This window comes from Pezoporus occidentalis, unplaced genomic scaffold (genome assembly GCF_034315485.1).
Source record: "Pezoporus occidentalis ecotype Australia unplaced genomic scaffold, CSIRO_AGI_Poc_V1 ctg45, whole genome shotgun sequence".
In the NCBI taxonomy this organism is placed as follows: domain Eukaryota; kingdom Metazoa; phylum Chordata; class Aves; order Psittaciformes; family Psittacidae; genus Pezoporus; species Pezoporus occidentalis.
Genome location: NW_026915780.1, coordinates 1,053,773 through 1,067,126, shown reverse-complemented (window position 1 = coordinate 1,067,126; position 13,354 = coordinate 1,053,773). Strand labels below are relative to the sequence as shown.

Here is a 13,354-nt window from a genome sequence, read left to right as displayed (position 1 = left end):
GGTGGAAGGACCAAAGCATGGGAACAGGTCAGGCATCTCTGCAGGGATGTAGAACAGGACAGAGATGAGGAGTGATGGCCAAAGCCCCTGCTTTCTTTGTTATTGTCCAAATTTAAGCATTTATGACCCAAGAGGTGAAGCCTGACTCTGCTGATGTCAGCAGGACTTCAGCAAACCCCTTTATCTGCACATTAATTTAAGGTTGTCAGTTTTTTAGGAGATTTGGATGCTTAGAAATATTTAAACCTACTGTTCTCAATGTCAAGTACATTCAGCCAACCAGCGACTGCAGCTGCCCATGTGCAGTTGAGTTCCCAACCCATTTTCATACATCCGCCTATTTCATCTCCACAGCTACGTATTTCACCTTAGATCTTGAAAAAAAAAGGTTAAGGCACCCCAAAACTACAGACAGACATGTGCAGGGTTCTGCATTAATGTCTCTCCCAATCCAGTATAGGATGCCTGGGGGAAAAAAACGTCCAACTGATAGCGATTTCAACCAAGTACAAAGCATTCAGTGAGGGGGAGACAGAGCATCCACCTCACTGTCTCCAGGCAACTTCTCACAGACTCTTCAAAAGCAGATCAGCTTCAGTTCTCTCTCTGCAGCCAGTCATGAAACTCAGTTCCCTGTCCAAGAGAAAGCATTTCTTCTGTGTTTCTAATTACTGCCCTCTTTCCTTCCGCAGTGTGAAAACATGATGAAATACAACAACCTCAAGACAAGTAAGCAGAAGAAAACCATAGAAAACTGTCTGGATGCAGAAGAGCTCTGTGAGAAGCAAACTTGCCAGAAGTGTATTCATTATGAAAAGCGTGCGGAGAGGCAACAATTCTGGATGTCACAGCCACTGCTGAAGAAATACAATATATAGATATTTCATTGATGGTTGGAAGGATAAATCAAGTTAAATTGCCCACAGAAGCAAACCCAAAGCATCTCGCTGTGAATCTAGAAAAGTAAATTTGTGGTCTCTTGGGAACATTCCCACCATTTGTTTTCATTTCTGTGACTTCTCTTCATTTATGCTAGAGATTAGCTCTCCCAACAATGATCACAGCAATATCAAGATGTGCTCCCAGAGGAATGGGATGAAAGCACCATTTACTGAGGTAAACCCGAGTGAAGAAAGCACAATAGGAAGACCTAAATTAAAAAAAAAGAGAGCCAGAAAGTACTTAGGAAAGGGGAACAGAATGGCTTTTAACTGCTGCTGACCCACTTATCATCTACCCCAAAACCTACAGCCTTGTTAGGAAGCCCAAAAGCAGAGAAAACCCCAAGCCAAAACCCATGAAGAACTACCATCAACAGTCTCTCTTCTATATTTCCACATTGCTCACATTGTTCAGAATTTATTCCCTTTTTCATTTTTCCTAAAGACAAGCCCCCATAGGGTTATCACCTTTGCTTTTTCCTCCTATTTACCTCATTTTTAGTCAAATCTCATCTGGTTCAGGTTGTAAACAAACAGATTACTCTTGAAACAGCATTGTTCAAGCTAATTATTAGTATTCTATCAGCATGTGAAGCTGATATGCAACCAGCTCAAGCTTTTGACAGTCCATTTCACCTCCATTTAGCTTTAAATTACAACTTCCTTGTTCACAAGGGAGGCAAACCCAGAGCTCTGTCTGGGCATGTACCCTGTGTGCAGCTCAGTATCAATGACCTAACCAATTTACAAGCATATCATCTATGCATGTCCTGTTCTGGGATTTTTTGAGGTTTCAGGGTTGTTCTCTCTATGCTATTGGTTAAACTGGAAACCATCACATCCTTCAGAGTGCTTTGCTTTTCCAGCTTGAGACAGAGCAGATATACAACCCCCCCAAGGCACTTACCTGAGCAAAACACCAAATCCATCACAGACAGAAAATCACAGAGCAACCAAAAGAAGATCCAGATCGACTGGAGACTCCACCAAGCAACCCAGTACCTTGATCATCACCACATGAGCAGACATCAGGCACTATGCATATCTAGCCCTTGCATGGAGCAGCTCCATGGGCATTACTCTAGCCCTTTCCTTATCCTATTGCCAAGACTGGGTATTGGTCAGACAAAAGAGCCAACTACTTCAAATATATTAGGTTTCCAGGCAAAATATAAAGTATATACATTGCTTCCTATGTCCATATGTGTCAAGCCATAATGGACTTCAACTGCAACAGAAGAAACTCACACTAGAAAAGGAAAAGCTTTCCCCCTAAGAGCATTTAAACTAAGGAATGAATCACCTGAGATCTCTGAAACCTGTTTCTGCAGGTTTAGAGAATGAAAATAGCCCAATCCCCATCAGGTGGGATTATCCACAGCTGAGGCTACTGAACACAGGGAACGGCTTAAAGGAACAGGGCAGTGCAGTTTGTTGTGATCCCCCCTATATGCCAAGTTTAATTTCCATGATTACTTTAACAAAGCAAACCAGGATCTGGTTTACTGAAATACAAATACAGTGCTGAACAAATGCTACAGGATCAAAATATTTTCATTTTGAGAAAAGATTTTCTGGTCCTAAGAAATCCAATATCCTAAGAAATTCAGCAACACCAGCAGCTTCCTTCTGAATGTGTGTTAGTTCATTCCTGCTCCATGTATTCCCAAACTCATTTCTAGTTCTGTCCCCTGTTGCTCTGGTGGGCTTGGACTTTGCTGCTGCTGGCATTTCATTTTCTTGGTACTTTAAAACATAGCAAAGGTTTTAATCCTCTCACAACAAAGACAGATTATAGTTATTACAAATCTTGTTGAAGATTCTGTTTCCACTTTATTTCCCCCGCAGAAATAGCAAATTTCAATGTCATTACCCACTTTTATTGGCTCCTTTAGGACCACTTAGAGTCATTACAGAATATTTGTTTTCTAAACAATTTTACATAAAAAAAGGAAAACCTCACAAATCTGCACCCCCTCCAACACCTTTTCTTTTGCTCATTTTCAAAAATCCAGTAAAAATTCACCTTTCTCTACTTCCAACAGCCAAACCATCACTGCTCCACGGGAGAAATGGGCCCAGCACCCCCACACCAGAACCCCCAAGTTATCTCCTCCTGCCCAGGCAACTCTGAGCTGGGGCTGTGACAAGTGTAGGGCAGCTTGGACGCACCTGAGCCCACAAGATGAGAACTGGAGCAGCTCTGCTCTGGAGCCAGGCTGAGAGAGCTGGGCTGGGGCAGCCTGGAGAAGAGAAGGCTCCTGAAGGGGAGACCTGAGAGCAGCTCCAGTGCCTGAAGGGGCTGCAGGAAAGCTGGAGAGGGGCTTGGGACAAGGGATGTAGGGACAGGCCAAGGGGAATGGCTTTAACCTGCCCGAGGGGAGACTGAGATGAGCTCTTAGGCAGAAGCTCTTCCCTGTGAGGGTGCTGAGGCGCTGGCACAGGGTGCCCAGAGAAGCTGTGGCTGCCCCATCCCTGGCAGTGTTCAAGGCCAGGTTGGACACAGGGGCTTGGAGCAAGCTGCTCTAGTGGAAGGGGTCCCTGCCCGTGGCAGGGGTTGGAGCTGGGGGAGCTTTGAGGTCCCTTCCAACACAGTTTTGTGAGTCTATGAATGAATTCCATACAAATTAAGACTCCTTCTGGATATTGATATTTGCTGTTATGAAAAGACCAGGGTCAGAAAACCTGCATTGAAGATGGGAAGGAGCATGACCCCAGCTGTCTCCCACCCCTGCATCAGCGCAGTGACCTGGGATAAATGAATCCCCCTCATCAACCCACCCATGCCCAGTTATCCCAGTGAGCCCAGGACTTAAAAGATGGATTACACTTGTTTTAATGTGCCAGGTATTAGGAAACACGGGATTCCTGGAACGCCGAAGGTGAACAAAATTTGTAACATTAATTTGAACAATTTATTCACAATCCACCCGGGTGCTGCTCTCTTCAAACCATGCCAGAAAAAACTGCAAAGGGTTGCTCGAGTCAGGAATAATTAGATTTTCCTCTTGGTTACCCAGACAAAAGGAAGAGTGTCCTCGGTTTAGAAGGGAAAAAGAGAGTCCTGAAAATTAACACATGAAATCAGTGTCCTCTGATTTATTCTTGCGGAGTTGCTCAGGTTTGGTAAAAATCATCTCCCCCTGTTCAGATCATGATCTCCCTTTCCAGACCAGCCAAACAAAGGCGGAGGGGTTTAAGGTTTTTCTTCAGTCTTCTCTTACATGAGCATCTCCTTTCCTCCTTGGTGTTCACAACTGATGGGGGTGCCACCACAGCACCTCACACAGACGAGCTCCACACAAAACTATTGTCAACATGCTCTTCCCAATGATCAAGGGTAGGCAGCACTGTTTGTCCATCCTGGATGTAGCTTGACTTAGCCATACTGAAGTGTGCAACCCAGCATGTGAAAATTCAGATATATTGCAGACAAGAAATAACTGACTCAGGAAAAACTGTATTTCCTGAGAAAAATCACCAAATCTGAGCATTTCATGGAGCCTAGTGCTTTCCAGAGATCCCTGAGGAAGTTCAAAGCTCTGTGTGTGCTTTGCACCTGAGCTGGGGGGATTGATGCTACCTCCAAAGGTGGCAGGTAGACATGCAGGTGTTGGGTATGACTCCACAGGTGATCTCCCCTGGACTTAGCTATAATGTCTTAGCACTCAATATATGTCATTAATGTGTGATGGTGACACATTTGTGGCCATATGCTCTGCCAGGTCTGAGGAGAATCCTGATAATGAAAAGCAGTTGTAGAATCCCAGCTTGGTTTGTGTTGGAAGGGACCTTAAAGCTCACCCAGTTCCAACCCCTGCCATGGGCAGGGACCCCTTCCACTAGAGCAGCTTGCTCCAAGCCCCTGTGTCCAACCTGGCCTTGAGCACTGCCAGGGATGGGGCATTATCCCTTCACTATCATATTTACATTGTGATGAGGATTTCTGACATTGTTAGGAAATGCCAAAATCAAGGAGAATCCTCAAAATATTAATATCCCATTTTATTCATATTTAAAATAGGGGATGGCAGTAGAAGGTCCAGATACACACATACAGTTAAACCAGAAAACAACATAAGGGCTACAAGCCACTGAAACAGAAACGCTGTAGTCATAAAAGCCTCGTCTCATTGGTTTGCTGCAGCTTACTCTTTCTTCAAAAGGAAAACCTTCAAAACCTTCTGAAAGCCCCTTTGAAATCTGTCCTCAGCCCACTCAACCCATGTCTTTTTCCCAGGTCACTGCTGCTGGTCCTACCACACTTGAAGTGAACAGCATTTGTCTCTACATCATTCCTGCAGGACTCCCGAGTTGCACAGGGGTGGGAGCAAACCAGGCTCCTCCAGAGATGTCAAAATAATTGTGAAATAAACCTGTAAGTAGCTAGCACGTCTTGCAAGCCATTAAAACCAAACGGCATCTACCAGCTCGCATTCCAGCTCGCTCAGTCCCGAAGCATCACCCTCACTTGTGAAAATGGGCAGCATCTCTTAAACCCAATAATGCCAACACAGCAACACGTTTCCTGACCCAAACCACCAGCAGCTTCAGTCAGATCTTGCTCTCATAGAAATAAATGATTTCTTTTTTCACGTGGAAGTTAGAAACTCTACATACTTCATACTGGAACAGGTTGTCCAGGGATGTGGTCTATACTGTAGTGATAGGAGAAGGCGTAATATGTTTAAACAGGGGAAGTTCAGGTTAAATATAAGGAAGGGTTTTTTTTTTTACTGTGAGGGTGCCGAGGCGCTGGCACAGGGTGCCCAGAGAAGCTGTGGCTGCCCCATCCCTGGCAGTGCTCAAGGCCAGGTTGGACAGAGCCCATGGTGTAGCGTGCGGTGTCCCTGCCCGTGGCAGGGGGTTGGAACTGGATGATCTTAAGGTGCTTTCCAACTTAAACCAATCTGTGATTCTATATGTGGCATCTCTGCAGACACTCAAGACCAGGCTGGATGTGGTTCTGGGCAACCTGATCTAGATGAAGTTGTCCCTGCTCATAGCAGGGGTTTGGGCTAGATGACCTTTGAAGGTCCTTTCCAACCCAAACCATTCTATGATTATACATATCTTACATTAAATACTCTTTTTTGAATTATTCTGAGTTCATTTTTCCAAAGGATTAGAAAATATGCTTTATTTCCTTGATTATAAAAAAATATGCAGTGCAAGGCTAAAGAAAAATTGCCATCAGCTGGGGAAAATATCAACAGCTTACTTAGAAAATAGAAATCTACAAATCTATTGGGTAATAACTTAAAAATCAGGTCAAATGAGAAAATGATCATGACCACAGAGGAGAGTGTGTCTTTCATGCAGCATAAAGGAAGGGATTTACTGCTGTGCTCAGTTACTCTAGCCATGGTATCCTACCTTCACAGCCAGAGCAACTATTTCGCTCTCAGCATGCTCCAAATTCCAACTGATAGTAGTGGAATTAGCACACAAATCATGAGTGGTGGGAACTCTCCCTGCTTTTCTCTCTCTCAAGTAAAACCCATCAGACCTGCGATCTCTCACCCAACATTCCCAACAGTTCAGAAACTTAAACCCCCCTGAAAATTGGCTTAAAATATTTATTAATTAAAAAAGTTAAATATTTATGTATACAAATATGATGAGAAAAATCTCATGCAGACTTTTCACATACAGCAACATAACTGGTACTGTGAGGGTTTTACAAATTAATTTCTTTTTGGACTGCTGACAGTGAAATGCTCCTACCACCCGTGTGCCCAAAAGCACTATCCGCGGTAAGTTGAAAGCTAGTTCTGAAACTTAGGAGTTTTCCTATGGAACATATGCCGAGATTTCCACACTCTTCACTAAGGTTAACAATTAATATCTTATTACTACTACTCAGAGAACCGGACAGAGACGTATGAACACCGGGTAATGGATTCCTGCATACAACTGCACCTCCAAACACTTTAGGGTAATGCGTAAAGTTGCCAAAAGATTGCTTTAGATGATTCCCCTAAATGATGGAAATATCTTGAGATAGTTATGGATGGCATCTGCTTCTGCTTAATTATAAATCTGCATTGGATTCATAATTTGTGTATATTACAAGTAATTTGCATAATTAAAACAATTAACGGATTGACATATCATGGCAATTAGAAATGCATCAAACTCTGGATGTTGTACAAAAGAGAGCTTCAATATGAAACATTAATTCTTTGAGAACGAAATATCCTTCTGATTCCTGCAGAACAGCCTTCCCAAATTCAATATATGTTCACCAAACTCCACTTAGAGGAACATTTCCTCAGGGATCTCCTCTTCTTCATCAAGCTGTCCCAAGTTTAACCCTGAACGCTTTAGCCTTCATGCGAGTTCCTTAGTGCAGTCACAGCCTGGACCTGTGTCTTTGTTGCCAGTTTCAGCAGCTTTTATCTCATTTTCCGTAGCCTTATCCTGTTTTCTTTGTCCCTCTTTTTAAGAATAAGTATGAACTGATTGAAAAAGTGCTCCTGGTCCTTCTTCTTCTGCACGAGCCGGAACCGTTGGTCTCTTCCATATTTCTCTGCAAATTCTTTGAACGTTGTTCTGCAGAAAAGAGACAAATTTAAAAGCTGTGGCTTGGCCAATCCACTCTCTGACTCTTTAACCTGGGTCTGACTTTTCATACAGGCACTAAAACCCAAGGATGTTCTGAGGGACCTGCCGTAACGCAATTTGCCTGATGTTTTGGTAATTAACAAAAATAAACTTTAAAAATGGCTGTTTTAAAAGCCTCAGAAGTTAGAGAGGCTTTACAGAGTTTAGTTTAGGAGGTTTTATACTGGAATAATTTAGACTGGATCTCAGGCAGAAGCTCTTCCCTGTGAGGGTGCTGAGGCGCTGGCACAGGGTGCCCAGAGAAGCTGTGGCTGCCCCATCCCTGGCAGTGCTCAAGGGCTTACAGCAACCTGCTCTAGTGGAAGGTGTCCTGAAATGGATGAGCTTTAAGGTCCCTTCCAACACAAACTGTTTTGTGAGTCTATGAATGAATTCCACACAAATTAAGACTCCTTCTGGTTATTCTGATATTTGACAGGAATATAATGGTAAACCCAGGACGAGGAAAGCAAGATGTCATGGTTTAAGTGCAGTCAGTAATTCAGACCCACACAGCCCGCTTGCTCACTCCCTCCCCTTCCTTCCCCACTCCCTGCTCCCACACAGATGGGGAGAAGAATCTAAAGAATGTAACTCCCATGGGTTGAGACAAGAGCAGTCCAGTAACTAAGGTATAACACAAACCGCTGCTGCTGCCACCAATAATAACAATGATAAGGGAAATAACAAGGGAAGAGAATACAACCGCTCACCACTGACCAATACCCAGCCCGACCCAGCAGTGAACTCGCCCTTCCTGGTAACTCTCAGTTACATCCCAGGCATGACGTGCTGTGGTATGGAATAGCTCTTTGGTCAGTTTGGGTCAGGTGTCCTGTCTCTGCTTCCTCCTGGCTTCCCTTCCTTCCTGGTAGAGCATGAGGCTCACAAAGTCCTTGGTCAGACCAAACATTACTGAGCAGCAACTGAAAACATCGGTGTTATCAGCGCTGCTCCCAGGCTGAAAGTCAAAACCACAGCACTGCACCAGCTACTAAGAAGGAGAAAAATGACTGCTGCTGCTGAACCCAGGACACAAGACCATGCCAGAACTGCTTTGGACTCATGGATTAGCCTGCAACATTTAAGTTGCTTTAAAAAAATCTAGGTGAGGGTTGACAGGACATTTTGGAATCATTAACACAGTATTTGCTTCACCCTGGTTTACTGCAGCTTTAATCTATGCCTGCCTGTACTTCTGGCCAGTATTTCAATAATTAGCTTATAACACAGCAGAAAACCAGATCTGTGCCTAATTGCAAACAAATGCACTTTGACTGCACCGCACCTGATGAAACACCCAATAGTTTCATCTTTCCTAAAAATAGCAAAAAATTAATTGTAGCTCTGATTGATGGGCACCATGTAATTGAAGCCCACAGGGAGCTCTGCAGGAGGATTTCGTCATCAGGCCCAGCATTTTCCGCTCCAAACATGGTATCTGAGAACAGAAACATTCACTGGTATCTTTGCTCGGATGCTTCTGCTAATCCCAGTAGAGGTCCATCGGTCCCAGTCTGAGAGCAGCATGGTGAGCACTATAATGAACTGGCACCATAATTCATAGGCTACCAACAAGGAGTTTTTGTTTAAACTCCTTGACTTTTTATATATTTATATATACAGGCTAAGGGGAATGGCTTTAACCTGCCAGAGGGGAGACTGAGATGAGCTCTTAGGCAGAAGCTCTTCCCTGTGAGGGTGCTGAGGCGCTGGCACAGGGTGCCCAGAGAAGCTGTGGCTGCCCCATCCCTGGCAGTGTTCAAGGCCAGGTTGGACACAGGGGCTTGGAGCAAGCTGCTCTAGTGGAAGGGGTCCCTGCCCATGGCACGGGTTGGAGCTGGAGGAGCTTTGAGGTCCCTTCCAACACAAACCAGTCTGCGATTCAATGATCCCCACTACTCCAGAGAAGCACACGGGGACACTGGAGATGCTCCAGGTCAGTGGGTGTTCCCTTGGCTGCTTGGCACTCCGGCTGGTCCCAGAGCTGCTGCCAAGGATGCTGTGATGGGACACCTCTGCCTGTGCTGCCCTCTGCACCACGCTGCTGCCTGCTTCTCCTGTCAGTGATCTCGCTGTGCTCTGCCACATTGACTTCGCAGTACTTATTCTTGGGTGAATCAGAGCTCTAAACACTGTGCAGATATGTAAGAGCCCCTTGGGAAAAGGCCTGTTTTCTTCGTATTGGAAATATGTTTGATTTATTTATCTCATTGCATATCAGAAACAAGCCAGAGACTGTTGATGGAACATGAGTTTCTTTGCTGCTGTGGTCTTGCATTCAGCTCAACAGAAACATTAACATAACAGCTCTGGCCTCAAAGCCAGCACATTGCTGGGACCAGCATTTAGCGGCCACATTAGCCCAGAATATTCTCTGTTTCGTTGTAAAAAGCTTGTTATTACTTCCACTCAGCCTGATGTGTTGCTTGTACCCACGTCTGGGCAGGAAGTGCTGTACAATTACCCGTGTATTTGAGCAGAGAAAACTAATTTCTCAGTTCTGATAATTTAATTGGATTTCTAATATATAAACCTTTATTTCCATATCATTTACAAATGAGAAAGCAGTATCCTCAGCTCTGCATTCTCAATGGTGCAGTTTGGGGTCCATTACTTAAAAAGCAATGTAGAAAAATGGATTCTTTCACGTGCACGCTTTATTTTAATTTAGCTATGTGCTATTAATATTAAGTTGGCTGAATTACATTTGTCCTTTGTCAACAGGCAAACCTGAATGGGTTTTCACTAGTTACACCTGTATGCCTAATGTAAATGAGGTTTAATATGTATTGATTTTATCTAATTAATAGATATGTGTGTGTTCTATAATTACAACATATATATGCAGAAGAAATAAAAGTGTATGCAAAATGTTGCATATTGTGAATAAGAGAGGGAGAAAGGAACAGGGAAGGATGGAATGTTCCCTCTCCCAGTAATATAACAAAATATTGCAAAATATTAGGGAAGCAATGCCAACCCAGCACTGGAACAATGGATGTACAAGCTGGATATGAAGAGTCTGCTCAGGGTTATGACTTTCCAGGGCAGATAAGCACGGGCTAAATGAGAAAATTTATCTCAACAACTCAACAAGGCAACGCCATACCTTGGTGACACCTTAGATTCTTCAAGGAGCTTTTTAAACTCTTCTTTGGCTAACAATAACTTGTTTTTCTTCTCTTTGTACTCTTCTCTGATCCTGGTCTTGACAAACTGTTCAAATATCTTTCCAAGAAAGGAAAACAAGATACAGAGTTTATTAACAAAGCCTTCGTGGTATTTATGCTTCATCAAAGGGCTGTCAAGTCTCCAGACCTACAGTTCTTATCTGCCCTCATTGACTCAACGTGCAGCTGAACCCACTTCATGCAGCACAAACAGCGTGTTCTCACAAAACAAGTGGATAGGAAAAGGCACAGTGTGGACAGACAGCATCTTCATCCAAACACTGAGAGCAACATAAATCACAATTTCCTGACTTCAGCGTCTTGCTCACGTTTTCACGCCTATAGCCTTACTTTTGGGCATCTGCGCAGCTGACTGCAGTTATTTACTTTGGATCTTGCATCTTTCCCAACTTGCTGGAATTCCTGAAAATGTCTATAAATCTAAACACCAATATTCTGTAGTTTTCCCCCAAATAGCCTGAAGACCTTTCAAATCAGTTGTCAAACCCCACGAGCTTACACACGACTCTCTGTACACATACACCCAAAAGCTTTAACATGTTTGGAATGGTTGATGATCTTCCTCTAACAGTATTTGGCAGCTACATAAGCAGCATGGCCTCAGCATCTGGATTTCTGATGTCTTGAAAAGGAACCAAGTAGTGCACTATGGCACAAAATTCTGCCAACTGCTTTAATCACATTTTTAATAGCAAAAATCAGGCCCTGCTCGTTTCATGCTCTGAGAAGTGTGGCACACTAAATTGTTGAATAAAAGCCTCAAAATGCCATTAGTTTTCCATATTCACCACCCTTCTCACTACAAATCACATACATTAAATATGATTACTATGGTTACTACCTCAGTTGCTTCCTCATCAGCCATGAGGATGCACAGCTGCAAATCTACATGCCATGAAAGCTAAAGTAGCCAACTTACAACTGGTATTTAGCATAGTATGTGGAAAAGGGAAGAAACAGCACTGGGAAAGCAAACATCAAAAAATGTCCATGAAAAAAGTACTATGAAAACCCCAGGAAATCCAGACTTATGATACTCTATGCAATTGTGTGAGTGTAAGAGCAGGTGGAAAAATGGAACAAATAGAGTAGGCAACACTGTATTGCTGGCCTTTCTGCTATCAGTGAAGCTATCAGCAAGGTATTAAATCAAAATTAACAGATAGCTCATTATTTTAATGCAATTGCTCCTTTACCCTTCACTGTTCCAGTCTTATACACAAAAGCATCCTTCAACTGCTAATAATGCCTTGGAAACCATTGGTGAGTGTGCAGATGTTCAATAACGGATCGTTACGTCCCTTGGGCTGTGTGAGGACACCCACCAAGAGCAGAGCTTCCATTCCTGCACACCAAACCCACCTGAACACAAGTTCGGGTCAAGAGGAAGTTCTCTCAGACACCTGAAGATCTCAGTCAAAACACTTTCCCTGCCCTTTCCTACCTGACAATCAAAAGGAGGAAACTGCGGTACAGCCAGCCATGCTCATTCTCCTTTCCCTTTCCTTCCTTTTTTTCCTTTCCCTTTCCTTCCTTTTTTTCCTTCCTTTTCCTCCCTCCCTCCCTTTTTCCCTTCCCTCCCTTCCTTCCCTCCCTCCCTCCTTCCTTCCTTTTCCTTCCTTCTTTTTCCTTCCTTCTCCTTCCTCCCTCCCTCCCTCCCTGCCCACTTTCCTCCCTTCTTCCCTTTTTCATTCCTTCCTTCTTCACTTCCATTCTGAGCCACTTTTCACCTCCAACACTCTCCAATATCAATTAATCTGCATAATTTAGAGAGCTTTCAGGCCACACACCAGCAGCCGTGAAGGTAAATGTTTCCATAAACCTAAATAATGTCTTCTACTAATTGGAGTTGTGCTTCAAGAAGTACTTTCATTAAATCAGGCATCTCTTCTGGCAGAGACTTTATCCTTAAACTACTTCTTGGAGGAAAATGGGGTCTAATTAAATGGCACTACTCATAATGAACATCTGGAAATCTTAACTTGGAGCTTAGCACCTACAATATATTACACAGCTGGCACGTGCTCCCACACGCTGCTGTTTTAGCACTGTTTGGCAGAAGAGCAACCAACAATCACCCTCTTCCACATTAGCTCTGAGCCAGCCTCTACCTGGTGGCAGGTTTCTACCTCCAGGACTGCCAATGATTTCTTTTCCACAACCCTTGTGTTGAGTCTGAAGCCCACCCCACAGACGAGGTCCTCTCAGCAGTGCTTCAAGCACATTATGTGTATTCATGATGTATTATTATTATTATACCGTCTCCAAGGCTGATAAAAAGAAAGAAGTCATAAATCTTGATTGACCCAGCAAGGTCTAGGTTTTGTCCTTGCTGATTCCCTGAAGTGAGTACAAAACTCCCTGCTTGTTCTCTTGCCTTGCACTATTTTCCATTCTAGCAGTTTCTCTTACATTTTCATTCCCGTATTTCCTTATTATTTTATTTCACCTTTTTTCTTAGGAAAGAAAATACTGGAAAAGGAATAAATGAAGATGTACGTGCCCAGTGCCTCCGTAAATCCCCACAAGAAGCTCTCTGGTGACTCATGAGACAACACAGCCCCCAGTGCAATGGAATAGGAATTAAAAACATTTTTCATTGTGTTGATTTAA

General features: G+C 43.5%; 1 protein-coding gene across 2 annotated transcripts in view; it reads right to left on the bottom strand.

The window, feature by feature from the left end:
* Positions 1-6,506: 6,506 nt before the first annotated feature.
* Positions 6,507-13,354, bottom strand: part of TCERG1L (transcription elongation regulator 1 like) — a 79,288-nt gene continuing 72,440 nt past the window's right edge. For both annotated transcript variants that reach the window (XM_062635185.1, XM_062635184.1), the window contains exons 12-13: positions 10,660-10,778; positions 6,507-7,496 (exon numbers count right to left, since the gene is read on the bottom strand). In XM_062635185.1, coding sequence (XP_062491169.1) covers positions 7,340-7,496; positions 10,660-10,778 — 276 coding nt within the window. In that variant the 3' untranslated portion in view covers positions 6,507-7,339. The remainder of the gene's footprint in view (positions 7,497-10,659; positions 10,779-13,354) is intronic.